Source organism: Hyperolius riggenbachi, chromosome 9, assembly GCF_040937935.1.
Source record: "Hyperolius riggenbachi isolate aHypRig1 chromosome 9, aHypRig1.pri, whole genome shotgun sequence".
Lineage (NCBI taxonomy): Eukaryota > Metazoa > Chordata > Amphibia > Anura > Hyperoliidae > Hyperolius > Hyperolius riggenbachi.
Window position 1 is genome coordinate 239,705,071 of NC_090654.1, and position 21,510 is coordinate 239,726,580.

General features: G+C 43.5%; 1 protein-coding gene across 1 annotated transcript in view; it reads left to right on the plus strand.

The window, feature by feature from the left end:
* POLE2 (DNA polymerase epsilon 2, accessory subunit) overlaps nucleotides 1–21,510 on the plus strand; it is a 57,273-nt gene that overhangs the window by 26,848 nt on the left and 8,915 nt on the right. Inside the window, exons 7-15 of the mRNA XM_068254199.1 lie at nucleotides 4,586–4,669; nucleotides 6,807–6,863; nucleotides 9,747–9,795; nucleotides 9,879–9,951; nucleotides 11,574–11,746; nucleotides 13,480–13,569; nucleotides 15,285–15,339; nucleotides 19,499–19,558; nucleotides 20,264–20,341. Coding sequence (XP_068110300.1) covers nucleotides 4,586–4,669; nucleotides 6,807–6,863; nucleotides 9,747–9,795; nucleotides 9,879–9,951; nucleotides 11,574–11,746; nucleotides 13,480–13,569; nucleotides 15,285–15,339; nucleotides 19,499–19,558; nucleotides 20,264–20,341 — 719 coding nt within the window. The remainder of the gene's footprint in view (nucleotides 1–4,585; nucleotides 4,670–6,806; nucleotides 6,864–9,746; nucleotides 9,796–9,878; nucleotides 9,952–11,573; nucleotides 11,747–13,479; nucleotides 13,570–15,284; nucleotides 15,340–19,498; nucleotides 19,559–20,263; nucleotides 20,342–21,510) is intronic.

The window sequence follows — 21,510 nt, forward strand, 5'->3', positions numbered from 1 at the left end:
CACCCGTTCCCTGCCGGGAATAAGTCTAATAAGACTAATTATTTGTCTAATAAGACTAATTATTTGTCTAATAAGACTAATTATTCGTCTAATAAGACGAATACTGAGCGCTCTTGCCCGCGTCATCGGGAGCTTATTGCACAGGCGCAGTACGAAGTTTTCTTGTACTGTGCCTGCGCAGTAAGCTTCCGATGACACGAGCGGAAGCGAGCACGTGCGCAGCCGCAGAGTGATGAGATGCCACGTTAGACCGGGGCTGGCAGCGGGGAACAGATGATCGTTGGAGGACGGCATGGGACATTACAGCTACAGGGGGGCGGTAGAAGCCCCAGGTAAGTGTCTGTTTTTACTTTCAAACCCCCCCAGAGGATCCCCAAAGTGACATGTGACATAGACATGTGTATGTACAGTGCCTAGCATGCAAATAACTATGCTGCGTTCCTTTTTTTTTTCTTTCCCTGCCTGAAAGAGTTAAATATCAGGTATGTAAGTGGCTGACTCAGTCCTGACTCAGACAGGAAGTGACTACAGTGTGACCCTCACTGTTAAGATTTTCCCCTTTTTATCTCTTTCTTGCTCTCAGAAGCCATTTTCTGCTAGGAAAGTGTTTTATAGTTGGAATTTCTTATCAGTGAGGGTCACACTGTAGTCACTTGCTGTCTGAGTCAGGCACATACATACCTGATATTTAACTCTTTCAGGCAGAGAAAGAAAAAAAAGGAACGCAGCATAGTTATTTGTGTGCTAGGCACTGTACATACACATGTCTATCTCATCATGTCACATCAGGTATCCTGTAAGGTGCCCATACATCAGAAGATGTATGGGCAGATCGACCAAGAGACAGATCTCTCTCTGATCTAATGTGCTGCCTGCTCATACACCACAGGTAAATTCCTGATAGATTTCAGCATAAATCTCTCAGGAATCAGCCTTGTGATGCCGCATCCACCATCTCACTGCCTCCGCGCTGTCCCCTTAATGTAGAATGCCCTCCCAGTGCCCGGAGCAGTATATTTTACTTGTCCGTCGCTGGTTTTGGCTTTGTCTACACACATGTGCCCCATGTGATTGCCGGCATATACTTGGACACGTGTGTGGCGTCACCCACGTAATGTCTGGCAACCAGATGGGGCACCTGTATGTAGACAGAGCCCAAAGCCAGTGACAGACAAGTAAAATATACTGCACCAGGGGGAACATTTTACATTAGGGAGGTCAGCGCGTTCCGTCGCGTTCGTCCTGATATTGTACGCCGTTACCGCCATGTACCCGATCAAGCAAGTTTACATGTAACCAGTTTCCAGAAACCCGAAATTGGTTGCATTGTCAATCAAGCATGCTCTTAGCGGCACAAATTTTTATCCAATGAGGTTGTAATGATCTAATCGGATGGTCGATTTGCCGCAAAGTCGCCTGATGTATGGTCACCTTTACATGAACCCAGGTGAATAGTTTTTAGAGTGTGTGTGAGAATGTAAAGGGAGATGACTGGGGGAGGAGAAGAGCTGCCTGATAAGAGAGACAGGGCTGCATGAATATAGGGGAACTCATAGAAGCCAGCCAGCTGCAGTGTAAACCTATATACAATTCTATGGGCAGCAAGTCCTCCGCAGCACTGCATATAATATAACACAGGGATATAGCAGACCTTTGCACAATATTAAGTACAAGTAAGAAAACATACTCCAGACCATTATCATTGAAAACATACTCCATTAACATTGCTCTGCAATCATTCAATTATAGCCTCCCCCACTGGTCACTCGCTCTCCACAGTTGCTCAGGACCAGGCAGCTAAAGTAAACTAAATGCCAGCAGACTTTTCACACGCTAGTTCTCTACCTCCCCCATTCTGACAGCAGCATCTCCTCCACTCATTAGCTAGAAGCCAGCCATCTCCTTTCTTCCTGCTCCGCTTGAATTACCCGGTCTGTTTGGCTCAGCCCCGCCCCTCGCTCAGTGTCACAGAGGAGAGAAGAGGAGGGGCGCTCTCTATATACACACAGGCAAGAGAGACTGGAGAACAGCGCAGCAGCAAACTGAATACTGAGAAACAACTGCTGCAGTTCTCCAGTCGCCCAACACTGGCAAAGCGCCCCCCCCAGATGCTGTGGGGGGGGGGGGACGACAGATGTACCCCTCTGACCCCCCCTCCCTACGCCCCTGATGGGAATCCTAAGATGGCCATACAGGTCCATATTTCTGACTGGTGGGATCACTTTTTGATCAAATTTACCAAACTTTGATCAAATTTTGATCAAATTTACCAGTGTTCTGTTTACCCAACGTAACTGATTAACTGATGACTGTAAAGTGTAGCAATATAATGCTAGCTGAGACAGAAATTCTATTATTTCTAGATAAAATTTCTGCCTAAATCTGATGGAGATCAAATTGTGCAGGAAAATAGATTGATCAGTAGACTACTGTCAATTCCTGATTGAAGAGTAGCTCTTCAGTTTTTGGATCAGGCTGCTATCAACCTTTGTATGGCTACCTTAATAGTCTGAATATCATTTAGTTGCATTTGGCGCCATAAGGCCTTGCTCCAAGTGCAGTAAGGAGCTTCAAGTGGAGACTTTCAACTGTTATGCTAGAAATACACCATAATTATTATTATTTTTTGTTTTTCTTCAGCAGATAATTTCCAACATGTCCGATCTTATTTTCGATCATTGTTCTGATCGATTTCCCATAGAATTGAATGGAAATTGATAAGAAAATCGACCAAAAATAAAATCGCATAGTAAATCAACTGAAAAATCTCATGTATTCCCAGCATTAAGCAGAAAGTCAAACATGTTTATCCCCTCTTGCTTATAGGGGTGAATGGGCACCATGCTGCTGCTGAATCTTTAACCTCCTTGGCGGTATGCCCGACACTGTGTCGGGCATACTGCTCCATGGCCCCAGGAGTCCCCCATAATGAAATCATTTTCTCACATGGCTGCATAAAGAGGGAAACGCATCATCATGTAGCAATTTCGCATATCCAGTGGCCTTGAGGTTTCCATTGATTAAGAATGGCCCCACTATCTTTGTACCCCATATACCACACCGTCATCTGAAGGCAATTGTCTATGCTGTGAAGATACGAGATGTGCAGCACCTGAAACTATGGATACTGGAAGCCTGTGCTTACAAGTGGTCAGAAACTTGTAAATAACTAATGAAAGATTAAAGTTACGTTAAAACCAAACACACCATTGTTTTTCTTGTGAAATTCCCAATAAGCTTGATGTGTCACGACCCTCTCCTATTGAAAAAAAACAAAAATTGGATTCAAAATGTCCGACTTCAAAATGGCCGCCATGGTCACCACCGATCTTGAAAAATTTCCCCCCTCACATATACTAATGTGCTACAAACAGGAAGTTACTATCACCAACCATTCCCATTTTATTAAGGTGTATCAATATAAATGGCCACACTGTATAAACGGGGGAGCGGCGGGAAGCGGGGGGTGACGGACACCTTTACTAGCAAGCCTAGTGCTAGCTAAAGGTTTTACAGCCATGTGAGAAAATAATTTTATTATCGGGGCAAAAAGTAACAAAACCTCCTGAGCGGCGTAACGCTCAGGAGGTTAAACAAGCTCACCTGCTCACATGTTCAGTGGCTCTGAATGCCTGCTTCCTCTAAGTTTTTAGTACTTAGCTTAAAGGGAAACCGTAACCAAAAATTGAACTTCATCCCAATCAGTAGCTGATACCCCCTTTCCCATGAGAAATCTGTTCCTTTTCTCACAGATCATCAGGGGGCTTTGTGTGGCTGATATTATAGTGAAACCCCTCCCACAGGAAACTGTGAGGACCATGGTTCTGTCTGTTTCCTGTCTGTGAACTTCATTGCATTGTGGGAAATAACAACTGCCAAAAAGCAAGCAGCATCTCCTTCCAGTGACATCACCTGCCAGCAGTAAAAATGTCACCATGTGGTAAATGTCAGAATGTAAATCAGAGAGAGGAAAGATTTTACAATGGGCAAACACTGACTAAATCATTTATACATACCGTAATTATTGTAAAAATAAAGCACTTTTTTATGACATTATTTTCATTGGAGTTCCTCTTTAAAGAACAACTGTAGCGAGAGGTATATTGAGGCTGCCATATTTATTTCCTTTTAAACAATACCAGTTGCCTGGCAGCCCTGCTGATCTATTTGGCTGCTGCAGTGTCTGAACCACACACCTGTAACAAGCATGCAGGTAATCCTGTCAGATCTGACAATAATGTAAGAAACGCCTGATATGCTGCATGCTTGTTCAGGGTTTATGGCTAAAAGAATTAGAGACAGAGGGTCAGCAGGATGCCAGGCAACTGGTATTGTTTAAAAGGAAATAAATATGGCAGCCTCCCCATACCTCCCGCTACAGTTCTCCTTTAATTCTGATGAGTTGTGTATGGGGAGGAGCCGTGGGGCTCAGCAGCCACATACCTTTGTCTTGCATTTACTGGTGCACAGCTAGTGATTCAACTGATGATAAATGATGGTCTTGGTTTCTCAGCACCATAAACAGGCCATGTTATAAACATCACTGAATTTGACTTGAGTGTGATTTTTGTATTCATATCTGCAGCTGAAAACTGTTGAGAACCTCTTGGGCAGCGCAGCAAAGATGGGAGAGGTCATTGTTCTCGGCATGATAACCCAGCTGAAAGAGGTGAGGGAGCTTTATTTCTGCCTTGTAGGCTTTTCCTAAGTGCTTCACCCTTTCCAAACTATGGAGCTAAAGGTGCCCAGACACTGAGCCGATTAGCGGCCGACTGATCGATCGCAAATCGATTGACCATCGATTGATCGATTGAATTTCATCGATCTGTCATGCTGGAAAATCTAGGTCGATCTGTTGAGATTGCTTATCATTTTCCATTGGACCTAATGGAAATCTGATGGCAAAAAAATGCCATCAGATCGATTTTCAATAGATTTCATACTGAAATCTATTGGAAATCTGTTCCTAGTAAAAAATGTTCCTAAACGTATCAGATCAGAAATCTATCTGATCTATCTACTGCTAATCTAACGGGTGTATGGCCACCTTAGGCTTCTAATAGAGCATGACTCCAGAATAAAGAGCTCTTGCAAATGTGACAGAGAGACAGACACATTCACGAACCATAAAACCACATGCCCAGTCGGTCTCCCTTGTGGTACTGACACAGCTTTGACCAATGGAGTAGCAGTGCATAATCTAGTACCGTGTATCCTATTACTTGTTGCCTTGTATAACCCACATCGTCTGTGTTCTCTATTTGCCCTTGTCTGTAACCCTTTTTATTGTCCAGCACTGTGTAACATGTTGGCACGCTACAAATCCAATGAATAATCCTCTATAAGGCCCCATTAACACTTGAGCGTTTTGCCACGATTTTGGCTTTTTAAAATCGCTAGCGTAATGAAACCCTATGGGCCCATTCTTACTTGGGCGATTTGCGCAAATAGCCCAAAAACGCGAAACACAAACGCGTCGCCTGCACCATTTTCAGGCGATTGCGTTTCAGTGCTACAGAAGCGCTAAACACGATTGCGGCAAAATCGCCACAGTGTTCAGTGATTTTTCTGTGTGAAAGCGCGGAAAAATCACTCCTGCAAAACGCTGGAAAAATCTGGCGTTTTGCGTTTCTTCGTGTGAATGGGGCCTCTAAAACCTAACTGTCCCTGCGTCATCCTTCCTGTCCCTGGCTGTGGGTTTTTTGTACTGTGCATGTGCGCAGTACAAACAGCTGTTGGGACAGGAGGACTGGTGCGCACTGACTGGGGGCGGCATGAAGAGACCTAGAACCCGTTTTTAAACGGCTTAGGTCAACTAGTAATAATATTAATAATACACAAAACCTCTGAAGGTGTTCTGTGGTATCTGACACTAAGGCGTTAGAGGCAACATGGGAGGGGTGGGGGAAACGGAGCTTCTCAGGACTGGACTTTTTTTCCCCAACACATCCCATAAAGGATCAGTCGGATTCAGGGCTCTTTTACACTACATGCAATTATGATTTTCAATTTCGATGCGATTTTCCATGGAATTACGATTTTCGAAGTGATTAAATAAAAGTCTACATGCTTTTTTTTCCTGCCTTTTTCTTGTGTTGCTGGTATCAGTGAAAATCCCAAATCTGAATTGCGAAGTGCAGTGTAAAAGAAGCTTCAGATGTGGTTTTTGTTATCTAAAAAAAGAAACCTGATTCATCATATGGAATGATCGTCTTGCATTTCTTTGTGTTTCAATTCTGACACTCACACTCCCAGTGTAGTCACTCACAGTGATGTACTTGGACTGTGCTGCAGCCTTTCCTGTCTTGTGGGGGCAGACCTGAGGCCTTGTAAACACAGTAACCCCCTGGCATACAGGAATACCGCTTACAAGCGGTTTTGGCAGGACATTCTGAACTTTGTTAGGGCCTGTAGACACTGCTGCGCTTGCGCTGCGTTTTTTAAAATCTCATATGATTTTTAAATCACAAAACCTTCATGAAAATAGTAAGAATGCATTGTACCGGTGTGTACAGGTCTTCACAATTTTCATGATTTTTCACAAGAAGTTGCGATCAAAAAACACATGCGATTTTAAAGGTGCAGCGCAAGCGCAGCAGTGTGTAGAGGCCCTCATGCATGATTGCAGGAGTCAATGACAGACATATTTCGTAGGAAAAGGAATGTTTTTGCACGATTGCTGAAGTTAATGATAGCCATATTTCTTACGTAAAACAATGTCTATGCTTAGCTTTTAATGTTCTTATTGTTTTTGTGTTACCGTAATTTAGTTAGCTGTGCTAATGTTTCTTTCACATTCTCTATAGGGAAAGTATTTCTTGGAGGATCCTACCGGTGCGGTTCAACTTGATCTCAGCAAAGCAATATCCTTTATGGTTGTTGGAAGACAATCTGTTAAAAAATGTGCCATTTTTCATTTATCTGTTCTTAGGAGATTGTAAATATGTGTATAATCTGCTGAGTTACAGATGCCCATATATTACTCGATTTTCCTGCTCAGTTGACCAGTCCATTGGATCATTTTATCAGATCTGTGAGAATTGATAATGTTCCATTCTGCTCGATTGATGGAAATTGGCCTATATCTGTGGAAATCATCCAATTTACTCGATCAGGCAGAAATGAAAATATCGGGTGATCGTAAAGAAATCGGCTAATGTTCACAGGATTTCGATTGACACGGAGTCGATTTTTGGTTTTAGAGGAGGGAGGTAAAAGATTGTTTAGCTCGATTAGAGAGGGCGAATTGTCAGGGTCTTGCTTGCAGTGTGTGGGCCACTAGTCAATTGACTTTTGATCAACCACACTGTTTTCGATCTCCCAATAAAGACAATCGCTTGATCTCTCGATGGAGAATCGTGTAAAGTACGGGCACCTTAAGGCTGGTACACACAATAGTGGCCACTTGTGCAGTGCACAATCCCTCAATCGACACATCAGATTAGTATGAAGACAAGCAGCATTGGGTAAGATGACCATACACCATTACCGATAGAGGCTCACCTGATCCAGCAATCTCAGCATGACCTTGAACAGATTAAATAGGGGTAGCGAACATTTTGCAGACATGCACCACTTTTTGCCATGAGAGTTAATCAGAAACCTGTTTCAAATTTGATCAAACGTTTTCCTACCTTTGCAGAGCAATGCAGTGCAGCATTATGTGCCCAGTAATCTACCACCCAGTCCTCTCCAATCCATTTCATTTAAAATATCAATTGAAACTCAGTCAACTGGGGTTCTAATATCTAAAGCAAACCTGAAGCTAAAATAATCTTATAAGATAATCTACAGTAAAAAAAAAAAAAAAAAAAAAAAAATCCTTCTTAGCATTTGCCATTTTAGGTGTGGCTATTTTGAAGCCAATCCTGATGTCATTTCCTGCCCTACTGTCCTCTGCCTGATTTGCCCGCCCTTCACTATAGAAAGTGCATTGTCTCAGCAAGAGAAATATTGGCCAATCAGAGAGGAACAGAGGTGTGGGAGGGGAAAACAGGAGGGAAAGAGGCTTCAGCCATTCAGGCTGCATTAGTTAAAGGAGAACTGTAGTGAGAGGTAGATAGAGGCTGCTATATTGATTTCCTTTTAAGCAATACCAGTTGCCTGGCTATCTTGCTGATCCCCTGCCTCTAATACTTTTTGCCCTAGACCCTGAACAAGCATGCAGCAGATCAGGCGTTTCTGACATTTTTGTCAGATCTGACAAGATTAGCTGCATGCTTGTTTCTGGTGTGATTCTGCAGGCAGATAGCTCAGCAGGGCTGCCACGTAACTGGTATTGCTTAAAAGGAAATCAATATGGCAGCCTCCATGTACCTCTCACTACAGTTCTCCTTTAAGTCTGACGGGAAAGCAGAGAAGCAAAAAAGGACAGCCCAGCATGCCCTGCAACTTCCTTTTTGTGTACCAAATAAGAGTCATATAAACTGGGTAATGATCATTCATCAGCAAGAAAAGAATAGTGATTTTAACTTTTGGATTGCATGCTTAGCTTCCTTATTACTTGTTTACCAGATAAAAATAAAGAATTGATTTTATGCCCGACAGTTACACTTTAAAGTATACCAGAGCTGAACTAACTAGGAAAAACAGGGGAGCAGGAAAGTACTGCAAGCTGTTCTGATGCTGCTCCTCTGTCCCCCTTCTTTCCTACCTAAATACCCCCCCCGGCAACCTCTTTCGGGTTAGCTGTGTCGGGCTTTGGTGCACAGGCGCCGGCCAGGCTGCGTGTCCTACATCGCACGAGCGCACTCTGCATGCGCGTGACGTCAAGACTACGTCATGTGTAGAGCGCTCTCGGGCGCGCTATGTAGGACATGGGGGCATTTACAAAAGGAGGGGGACAGATGAGAACAGGGGAAGCGGTGGGCATCAGGACTGCTTGCAGTACATGCCTGCATTTGTGGTTATTTCATTATAAATGTTTTGTTATATTTGTCTGACTTACAAGTGCCTCTTTGATTTAATTGTAAACAAGATGACTGGAATTATCAAAATCAATGTCAAACTGGCCAAAACACTCAATTTCAGTGGGGGTTGAATAATTTTGAACACAACTGTATGTTCTCCAAATACAGAGTTTGCACATGCGCGGTATCACAGGTTACAAGAAGTCACATGATTTACAAGAAATGGCACAGTTCAATGATCAAGGGGAAAACATGCTATTTGTAACAGTACAGGTGCTTGGATACTAACGGAAAATGCCTAGTGCGGAGATTTTAATATTCTTAGTTTCATAGAGCCAGTTCTTCCTGCCCAGCTGTGGAGCTAACTGACCAGGGAAAAACACTAATAATATTGATGTATGAGCTGATTATACATAAACTCTGACCTTAGACCGTTTAAAAACCAGCTAGCTCTGTCACCGGTCATCTGCCGCGCGCACACGCCTCCTGGCCCCCCCGCCGTGTCATTCCCCCAGCTCTCCTGTGTCTCTGCGTCCCTCCCTGCACATGCGCACAACAAAAACACACACACACACACAGGGACATTGGTCGCAGAGACAATGGGGTTTTATTATAGAGGATGGAATGGATTCTATTCTAAAGTATGTATATATACATAAAATAATATATACATATATATGTTTAGATCCTTTCAGTGTGTACCTAGCATTAGACTGAAATGAGTCTTGGATGTAACAGAGGGATAGAAAAGAAACCGGGATGTGTTGTAGTTTGAATGTAACTCTTTCCTTGTGTTTTCTGGCTGCAATATTCAAGCTTTCCATAACTGCACTGCACCAGTTCCACAGTGGATTGTACACAGAGTGTTGTTTTGTTCTAGCAGAAGGTAATCTGTCTAATCCTATACTATAGGTGTGTTTTTATTTTGTGGTAAATGGTCCCCATATAATTCAGATTGTCTTGTTACAGGGTGGTATGAAGATAAAGTATTTCATGTAAATGCTTTTGGCTTCCCACCAACTGAGCCTTCCAATGCAACAAGGTGAGAACAATTAAATTTTTATTTTCTTTCAAATTGTGTGCGGTCTGCAGTCCATTAGAGTGTTAAGGCCCATACACACGTCGGATTTCCATGAACGACGGGTCGTTTGAACGTCCCGTCGTTCAGTCGTTCGTCCGCTAAATCAGGCGTGTGTACAGACTGTCGTTCGCTTGATAAGAGTGAGTTTGAGCGATCCGCCCGGCGGAGTCTTCCTCTTCCTGAGGTAAGTATCTGATTTTTATATTAAACTAGCTGATGGCCCGGCGTTGCCCAGGTATGTATTTGGCTGGTGTTGGCTCCGCCCACTTTTCCTAACCTGACACACAATTACTCAGTTACTCAATGACCTAGTTTGTGAGCTTTGCAGTCTTTGGCATCAATAATTTGCATTGAAATGAAACAAATCTGGTTGGCTGTTTTTGGCTCCACCCTCTTTTCTGAATTTGAACTCCAGTCACCCAATGACCAACTGTACCAGGTGTGAGGCTTGTGCCATTAACAGTGCAAGAATGGCAGCAATTAAATATCCCCCTTGAAAATCAATAGGTGAATTTTGATTGGCTTTTGTAGGCTCCACCCACTTTTGTGAATATGAATCCCAGTCACCCAGTTACAAAGTGTGCAAAGTTTGAGAACCCTGCCATTAACAGTGTAAGAATGGCTGCCGTTTACATTTTCCCAGTGAAATTTGTATTTGTCTCCGCCCACTTTTGGTTATAAAAGTATCCTATATGTTATTCCAGGTAATGTCTATGTGTGTGCCAAATTTCATTCAAATCCATTCAGCCATTGTTGCGTGATAGAGTAACAAACATCCAAACTTTCACATTCATAGTATTAGTGAGATTAAAGGAGTTATCAGGGCAAAAATAAGGAAATAAACGCTACTTACCCGGGTCTTCCTCCAGCCCCAAGCTCCCAGCATGTCCCTCACCGCAGCTCTGCCCGCAGCTGTTCGCCGCAGCTCCATCCCGATCCCCGGCAATGACGTCAGAGTGACCTCCAGGTCAGCCTGTACTGCGCCTGCGCTAGCGGCGCTGTCAATCACCGCCACGTGGGCCAGAGTGGACTGCACAGGCGCAGTAGTTCTGCACCTGCGCAATCCACTCTGGCCCACGTGGCGGTGATTGACAGCACAGGCCGACCTTGAGGTCGCTCTGACGTCATCGCCGGGGACCGGGACGGAGCTGCGGCGAACAGCTGCGGGCAGAGCTGTGGCGTGAGAGGTCCTGGGAGCTTGGGGCTGGAGGAAGCCCCGGGTGAGTAGCTTTTATTTTCTTATTTTTGCCCTGATAACTCCTTTAAGTCCAAGGTGTCCTTTAACATACTCTAGAAAAGTTCCAAGATTCCATTTTCTAAGCAGCCAAATATGCTATATTATTCCACTATAGATAAAAATTGATTTTTCTTATCTGTATTGGAATCATATAGCAAATTTGGTTGTTTTGAAAATACAGTGAGCTTTTCTCTCCAGAGTGCTGAAAGCCCCTCTCTACATGGTGCAGCAGTCACAAGGCCTTTTACTGCAGCACACAACAGATGTGGCCCAGGACTGAGATATGTGATCTATGTGGACTGTCTGTATGTATTAATACAGGAAAATCTTTTACAATGTCTTTCAGGGCTTATTATGGTAACATTAACTTTTTTGGCGGGCCGTCATCCACATCGGTGAAAGCTTCATTGAAACTGAAGCAACTGGAAGAGGAGAATGAGGACGCCATGTTTGTATTTGTGTCTGACCTCTGGCTGGACCAAGTGGAAGTTATTGAGAAACTTCACGTTATGTTTTCAGGTAATCACAGAAACAATGTAGTTAAAGGGAATCTAAAGCGAGAGGTATATAGAGGTGGGCATATTTATTTCCTTTTAAACAATGCACATTGCCTGGCTGTTCTGCTGATCCTGTGCCTATAATACTTTTAGCCATAGACCCTGAACAAGCATGCAGATCAGGTGCTTTGAGGGCCTGAGTCCACAGCTGCGTTTTAAATACTGCATAAAATGTATTCTTTTTTTTCAAGCGGTTTTGAAATGCGTTTGATGCGTTTTAACCTGCTAAAACGCATTTAACTGCCTGAAAACCCATTTAAAAAAAGTCTTGAAAAACGCAACAGTGGGCTCAGGCCCTGACTGAAGTCTGACTGGATTTATCTGTATGCTTGTTTCAGGTGTGTGATTTAGACACTATTGCAGCCAAAGAGATTAGCAGGGTAGCCAGGTCACTGGTATTGCTTAAAAAGAAATAAATATGGAAACCTCGCTTTAGGTTCCCTTTAAACCCATGTTCAGGCAGAGAACATTTAACTTTAAATGAATTGTGCAAAAATTGTGCAAAAACTGTTACAGTTCCTGTACAGTAAAAAAAAAAAGAAAAAAAAAAGGCTTATACCTGCTGCACCAATTCATGGATCCTTCTCCACACTTCAGCCAACTGCAGCTGTCTGCACACTCCACTGTCGTCCTCAAAGAGGCACTATGACAAAAAATCTTAATATTCAAAGCTACTCTTGCGCATGTGCACCTGATGTACGCGTTGAATAATACTATAATTTAAAAAAAAAAAATACAAACTTCCTTGCGAGGCTGTGGATGCACTAGTGGCCCTTAGCAGCGTCCTTCCGCAGCCTTTGCTTTCTAATGGCTGGTAGAACAGAGGTGAAGACCTCACCACTGCTGCTGCCTAATTACCTTCCCAGTTCAGCACAGCACCTTTTCACCAATGACAGTACTACAACTGAGTCTGGTGGCAAGTGTGAAAAGCAGCCTGTATTTCCTTACCTGCATATGATCTGACGGGCTTCTCTTGTTCCGGACCAATGTATGAATATTCAGGGGAGAGTGCCGGGTCATTTGTACAGGGAGGGGGGGATGTGCAGGTAACATCCCACTGTGGCTTTGTTCCAGAGCAATAAAGTAGAGATGAGCTGAGTAAATCCACTCATTCTATGTCTCTAGTGCTGTCCATCCAGTTTTTGTTAACATTATGCCGGGAATACACAGTGCGTTTCCGCGGCTCGATTGATCATTTCCGACGTGTCCGATAACCCGCCGGATCAATTCCGCGCTCGATACCGCAGGCGGGACAATAGAAAAAGATAAGGAAAACGAGCAGGAGATAAGAGAATCACCCGCGGGGACGAGCGGGAATCAATCCGGCGACATAATCGAGCCGCGGAAACGTCCCGTGTATTCCCAGCATCAGTCTATTTCAGGAAAAGTCTAGAGGGGACTATTTGAGATGTAAATGAGTAATTAAGCGCCCAATCCATTTAGACTTGGGGCCTGTTTCCACTACACGCAGATTGGATGCAGAAAAACTGACTCCAATGAATGCCTATGGGAAAATCTGCATCAGAAAAATCGCGTTTAGTGCAAACAGGCCCATAGGCACTCATTGGAGTCCGTTTTTCTGCATCCAATCTGCGTGTAGTGGAAACAGGCCCTAGGGTTCTTTACCATGCCTTTATCAGTAAGGTAAAGTGTGATATCTGGCTATTGGAACTGACGGTCTTCTTGTCTTTGTAGGCTACTCCACAGCGCCACCTACCTGCTTCATCTTCTGTGGCAACTTTTCTTCTGCCCCGTATGGGATAAATCAGATTAAATCTCTAAAAGGTATGTGTGCGTGTGCTGCTTCCGCATGTACAGTATGTTTGTAGGGAAAACCAGAGACATTGAGCTTTTAGATGAAAAAAAAAAATCAGACTGCTTGCCCCGAACAGAAACCACAACTTTTTTTGTCTTGAAAATAGTCTTTTAAAAGTCTCCCCCACTGAGTATAGCGATTCTCAAATGCTGAATGAGCCAGGGGTCCACAAAACTGGAGGAGATTGGTAAAAACCAACTTGACCCCTGATGTTCATACACAAGAAGAGGAAGATCAGCCCACGTTTTCAGTAACTAGCTACTTCCTGTATAGTTCCTCTGATGAGTAGAAAGTGGAGTACTTCTAGACTCATTTTCATTAAGCGAATAGGTTGACTCAAATGTCAAGTTATCCATTCCGAGGAATACAAACAAAAACGAGATCTACTTACCTGGGGCTTCCTCCAACCCCTGGCAGCCGATCTGTCCCTCGCTGCAGCGTAGGTGGCCCAGGGTCCCCTCCATTGCAGATGCTGACCTCGCCAGGTCGGTATCTATTGTGCCTGTGCGAGCGTCGTTGGTGATCGCGCTCATGTGGTCTGTAGCGTTCTGCGCAGGTACAGAGGTACTGTTGGAGGGCTGGAGGAAGCCCCAGGTAAGTAGATATCGTTTATTTATATTCCTCGGATGTGTCCTTTAAGAATCTTTGGCAATTAAATAGTTTTTGTTTTTCTCAGGGTAGTCCACAGTTAACAAACGAGATAGGGACTGTAGGTTTTTTTCACGATGAAAGTTTTGTTTTGTGACATTGTTTAGAAAAAAATTGTTAACCAATGTTTACCAACGGAAGACTACCTGCGGCAGTCATTTGATTTGTCCAATTGTTTGATTGGAAGTTTAAACCGAAGCTGGTTATTTCGACGCTCAGCGGCATCATAGCACTAGTGCTATATGTGCACCTCACGCAAGAGTAATTCAGGGGTCCAGAAATCGCCAAACCCCAAATTATGTCTACAACTCTGAGGGGGAATAGTGTTAAACGTCACCGGGGAGTTTAGCGGCAGCAGGGAGAGCCATCATTTGGCTCGCCCTGTGCCCAACTTACCGGGGGCCGTACAATATGTACACGTTTCAACTGGGCCCAGTGTAACTTGCCTTTTGCACAGGCTCTTGCCTTCTGCTGTGTTCCCATTTGAGCTGAGAACAGACATGTGTTGCCCGTTATTCGCTCGTTGCAAAACTGACAACCAACAAATGGTGTGTATATATATATATATATATATATATATATATATATATATATATATATATATATATATATATATATATATATATATATATATATATATATATATATATATATATAATATTTATTATGAGCAGTTCTTACTTGTCAGTCTGCAACTAATCCATTGGATCCGTTGCAGTCCGCGATAATCCCGGAAGAGTGAATGCATTCTCCATATAGCCTATGATGGTAACACATCTGCCCCGGGCTCCAGCAGGACCACAGCAGGCCATCTGATCTGACGCTACACTGTCCACTCCTGCTGGCTGCACGTGATCTGAGGCAACTGGGAACTGAGCCTCATTCCCTCACCCCCACCTCTCCCCCAAAAGAAATAAAATATAGTAATAGAGGGCAGTTCTGTTACTTGTTTTACTCTTGTATAATTAGAGTGTGTGTCTTGTTTTCCTGTAGTTATCTGCGGGGAAGAACTAAGGAATGTTTTTGTGACTTTCAGATTCCTTTAAGAATCTAGCTGATGTGATATGTGAGTACCCCAGCATACACAAAAGGTAAATGTTTCCTGTTCATTCAGTATGTGGTATTGTTACAAAACAATAAAAGAACCCTGATTAACTGTAGAACCAACTAAAGGAGGTTCTATGAAAAACAGACAAGGCATTACTTTTATTTGTGGATCTATCATTAAAATTCACTCTTGATAGATCAGTGGGCCAAATTAACATTACAAGTCCTCCATTCTGCTTGATAATTTTTATGCAGTATTTCTATCATTCTGTTGGACAACTGACGCGATAGGCTGCCATATTTATTTCCTTTTAAACAATAAACATTGCCTGGCTGTCCTGCTGATCCTCTGCCTCTAATACTATTAGCCATAGCCCCTGAACAAGCATGCAGCAGATCAGGCAGGTGTTTTTGACATTGTCAGATCTGACCAGATTAGTCGCATGCTTGTTTCTGCTATTATTCAGACACTATTGCAACCAAATAGACCAGCAGGGCTGCCAGGCAACTGGTATTGTTTAAAAGGAAATAAATATGGCAGCTTCCATATTCTTCTCACTACAGTTGCCCTTTAAATATGCCAATATTTCTGTTGACAGTAATAAATGTGGAAACATGGGTACACCCTTCAATCTATAATTTATACAGGGCAGTACTCAAGCAGAAACAAAGAAATAAAGTACTTCCTGTACTTGCAACAAGAAGAATCTAATAAAACAAATGTACTTATTAGATTCTTGTGAAGGACAGACTTAAGATTTTTCTTCTTGAGTACTGTGAATTATAGAAATTGTGATTATTCTTTTTCTTATTATTTTATATTGATTCATAAGGGACCAGTCTTATTCCAATAATTATATTATCCGTAGCGCAGTCAAAGAAAAAGTGTTTTACCTTCAGAGACACTATTGGTTCATACACACGCCTACAATACACATCGTCAGCTGCACAGCTGATGCGTCTTTGCATCCCGGCCCAGTGATGTTGCCCAAGGGGATCGAGTTCTGATCCCAGACAGGCGATATCCACTAATGGTGTGTTCAGACCTTCAGATTTTCTTGGCCTTCACAGAACATATGTTTATTGTGAAAAGTACCGTAGTTACTATAGTTGATCAAATCTGTTAAATGTGTTCTATCATTTAAAGGAGATATCTGTCGATCTTGTGACCACTTATGTAAACTAGAATGCATTGTATATATGAGTCTTTGCTATTGTGAATGGAAATATAACTAAGGGCCCTTTTCCACTAGCAGTCGCTAGCGTTCACGCTGAACGCTAGCGATTGCGACTCAGCAAATGTACAAAATTTAGCGGTGATTTCCCAACGTTTGCGATCGCGATTTTGCTATGCACTGCATAGCAAAATCGCAGCAAAAATCGTTCCGTGGCACGATCGCGATTGAGTAAAAAACGAATCGTGGTAGTGGAAAATACCTACCGCGATTCCTATGTTAAAAAGCAAACTGTAGCGATCTTAAAATCACTAGCAGTTTGCGGTTTTGTGATTAAGCAATCACAAACGCTCTAGTGGAAAAGGGCCCTAACTAAGATTAGGTAGCCAAACATACTAACATGTACACAATTCTGTTAAAGTGGACCCAAATAAAAAATACAAGATTTCAGAAATAAAATCTATTTTCTAAATTATAATAATAAATAGCAGCCTTTTTTCAGCTGCATGATGACAAATATAAAATATTTTACATTTATTGGAGGAACCCCTCCCTTCCTTTCATATTGCCGGGACAGAATCCGGCAAACTGGTGGAGTAGGTGGTGTCCAGCAAAGGAGGAATTGCTAATGGCTGCCACCTGTATAACCTTAGTTGCTCATAGGCTTGAAGCAGTGTTTATTTACCTTTGTATGTGTCAGAGTGGTGCTACTAAATATTTTGAATTAAAAAAATGTTTGGTTTGGGTCCGCTTTAAGGTGCATACACACCTCTTGATTTATGTCTCCCGTCTGGGATCACGACTCGATCCCCTTGGGGCGACCTCTCTGACTGGGTTGTACAGAGGCGGGTCAGCTGTGTAGCTGACAACACATTTTGGTGCTATGCGGGGGCACAACGAAGCAGCCTAAGTGTAACGTCGCACATTGGGCGGGGGTGCGATCTGCCATCGATGGGTTGAGTTGATCTGCTGGGAGGATCGCTCGCGGGTTGGGGGACGTTTGTACACACACTTGACTATTGGCTGAGGCGGTTGTTATCGTCCATCTTATTCAGGCATGCGTACGGGCCTTTAAAGTAGAATACATAGTTTGTGTATGTAAATATAATCCCAAACTAAAAGTCAAATAGCCAAACCTTTACATTTATGCCATTCTGTACAAGCAGCTAATTGGTCTGTAGCCAAACACACTGATCTGTTAAAGCAGCTGATTGGTCTGTAAAATCCTGAATTCACTGACTGTCTATATCTAACTTGTTTTAAATACATTAATTAGAGCATTACCGTTGTACTAGGGTTACAACGGTATGAATTTCCACAGTATGAAAACCGTCAAAACAAATGCCACTGTATAGGATATTACACAATTATTTGGACCCAGGCCGCCCCCTTACATTAAATTATGCACACCCACCACACCAGTATGGTATCCAGATGGGCCCCACTCCCTCAACATACATGCGACTAAGCCAGGGAGATTTGGGCGCAGGGTAAAGCTGTAACATGGCTAACCCTGCTCCTGCAAAAGTCCTGGCGGCGTTAAATACTATCCAGATCGCCATGGATAGTGGGGAAAGATGAATTCGGCTTCCAGCTATTGCTAGCAGCCGAATTACAGTGGTTTTATAGTAATTTTGTGCTCTGTCTTGACGGCGCTCAAATTACTCACTAAACACCACTATAGCCGTAATTCCTATTACGGCGCCGACTGCGCCCAAATCTTTGACACTGTTTTTACAGAGCTCCACTCCCTCACCTCCCCTGTATGGTAGCCAGTTATAGGTGCCTTCAGTATAGCTAGTTAGGTATAGATGCCCTCAGTATACGTAGCCAAGAATAGGTGTTACCAGCAATAGGTAGCCAGGATGGGTGCAGCCAGTAATAGGTGGCCAGAGTATAGGTAGTCAGGATAGGATAGGTGCAGCTAGTAATAGGTGGCTGGAGTATAGGTAACCAGGACAGGTGCATCCGATAATACATAGCAAGGAAATGAGCAGCGCTACTTAAAAACAGACTAGTGCCTACCTGCAAAAGAGTGCAAGCCCCACTTGTGGGGTCGAATACACACCGAGCATACACATGACCTGTCTACCACTAGAGGAGGATGTTGGTTTCCATTAACAGCTTGCATGCAACCTATTAAGTATGCTCGGTGTGTATTCGACCCCACAAGTGGGGCTTGCACTCTTTTGCAGGTAGGCACTAGTCTGTTTTTAAGTAGCGCTGCTCATTTCCTTGCTATGTGCTAATGTAATTCGGTTTTGGTCAGCTGCTCCCACTTAACAGCCATGCTTTTGGTGTATATGCAGAGCTTCTGTTTGGGTTCAAGGTGCGTTTGTAGTTCCTGGGGGGGCTCAGCGCATCTCTGATGGAGGCCATTCGGAGGCGGCCTGGTGTTGCGCTGATCCACCTTTTGTGCATCCAATAATAGGTGGCCGCAGTATAGGTAGTCAGGATAGGTTAAGCCAGTAATGGGTAGCCAGGATAGGTTCAGCCAGGATAGGTGCAGTCAGTATTAGGCCACAGTATAGGTAGCCAGGGATAGGTGTAGCCAGTAATAGTTGGCTGCAGTCTAGGTAGCCAGGAATAGGTGTAGGCAGTAATAGTTGGCCAGGATAGGTACCCGAAGTATAGAGAGCCAGGTGGGGGGAGCAGGGACAGAGCGGCACGGGGTAAACCGATACTCATTTGCTGGGGATCCTGCCCGCGTGTATCACTTACTTTCTTCCTCCTTCCTGTTCTTGCATTCCATCTCCATCAGGGAGCTGGAGCACAAAAATAGGAAGGAGGAAGATGTAAATGATACAAGCGTAGGATCCCCAGCAGATGAGTATCTGTTTCACCCCACCGCTCTTCCTGCGCCCGCTATTGCATCACATCCCCACCGCTGCGTCATTAGTTACAATGTTTTTTGCAAATCCAATGTCTCCCCTTAGAATCTTATCAAATTCTGTATGTCTCCCTTTAGCAATGCATAGTACAGGTGAACTAATTCCATTCATAACTTGTCTTGATTGATCATTTACAGCAGCCGATTTGTGTTTGTACCCGGACCTGAGGATCCTGGCCCCGGTTTTATTTTGCCAAGGTACTGCTATGTGTATGAGCTGTGTAGCTTGCTGTTGATGAATAGTGTAATAAATGCCCTCATGCCTGGGCAAAGCATGTCACCGGATTTTGCTCCTCAAAGTACCCATTAGATGTTCCTAGTAAGGATGCTAAAGCTTTGTGCACACACTGAATATTTGCCACCCAAATTGATCTTTTGTGATTACTTGTGGAGACATTTTACCTGTGATTGGTTTACAGGTGTGTTGCTTTGCTGAGAACCCAGAATCCATCTGTTTTATGGAGAGTGAAAGGAGATAGATATGTGGGGGAGGTGGGGGCACCTGTACATATACTTACCTAAGCTTCCCACGGCCTCCTCTGGTCCCCCTCCATCTGATCTTGGCTGCACTCCTCCTCTGGCATGAGTGCAGCACGAGTGCAGCCTCCCTGTGCAGTAGTGCACAAGCAGCACTGGCTTACTGCTCAGGCATGGCCATACTTGCGCAGATGCAGTACTCCCATGCTTGTGCTTGAAGAGGAGCCCCCCTCCCCCGATCAGAAAAGTCCTTGTTGGTAATCTCTGGAGGGTACACGAGAGGCAACAGGGCACCAGAAGATGCTGTTCTTCTTAGGAAAGTATATGATTTTGTATCTGAGCCCTCGGCTCGGGTACACTTTAACTGTTCTTTTTGAGCCCTGGATTGTGGCATGGCATGCTGGTTAACACCAATGTCTCTTACAGGCCACCTATAGCAGAACACATCACAGAAGAGTTTCGAGAACGAATCCCGTTCTCCATTTTCACTACGAATCCATGCAGGTGAGTTGTATATGATGTAGAAAATTACAAACATCTCTGCCTGGACCTGCTTAATGTTTTTTGTTTACTTCAGTTATTAAAAGAACTCCTACTCTACAACATGTTTCATAATGGCATTCACATAAGTCCCTATCCATAGGGCACCTGGTTATCCAATGACCTCTCATTGAAGCAAAGCTGAGCTGAAGATAAACTTATGAGATAATGAATTATGTGTGGAGCAATAATAGTAAATACTGTAGATCTTCCCTGGACTTTTCATACACTTATGGTTTGAAATGTACACATCAACTATGTCAGTGTGATGTAAAATCTGGTTCATTCATCTCCCACGCAGAGAGAAGGTAATACCTTTTGAACATTTCAGCACTCTCCTTTTGTAGCTGGGTTAAAAGAACACTGGTGATCAGTACTTTGGCTTCTATTTACTTTTCAGGAGAGCTGCTGCTGCATTTGACTATAATTTGCATAGATAAAGACAGGTTTATTAGCCCTTGGAATTAGGGGGAAAAAAAATCTGCAGCGCTTTATCAATTTATATATAATCTTGTCATTAAACAGTCCCTCAGAGTGGCTCACTCCAATCCTTACATCATATATCCATTGTAGTCTAGGGCTGGTTTTCAGGGGGAAGCCAATTAGAAGAAGCCTGAAGAGATAACTATATGAAGGCTGCTACATTTATTTTCTTTCAAACAATACCAGTTGCCTGGAAGCCCTGCAGATCTATTTGACTGGAATCCCACCAGAAACAAGCCTGCAGCTAATCTTGTCAGATCTGACAATGTCACACCTGGTCTTCTGCATGCTTGTTCAGGGTTAATGGCTAAAAGTATTAGAGGCAGAGGCTCAGCAGGACAGTCAGGCAACTGGTATTACTTATAAGGAAATAAAATAAATATGACAAGCACCACATCTCTCTCACTTCAGGTGTCCTTTAACTTATCTGTATGTTTAGATGTGGGAAGAAACTGAAGTGCCTGGAGGAAACCCATCCAGCCACGGGGAGAACATATAAACTCAGTGCAGATAGTGCCCTGGGAGGTGGGAGGAAACCAAATTGCCCAGAGGAAACACACACAGACACGGGGAGAACCTACAAACTCCGTGCATATAGTGCCCTGGGTAGGATTTCAATCATGGACTCAATGCTGCAAGGTGAAAGTGCT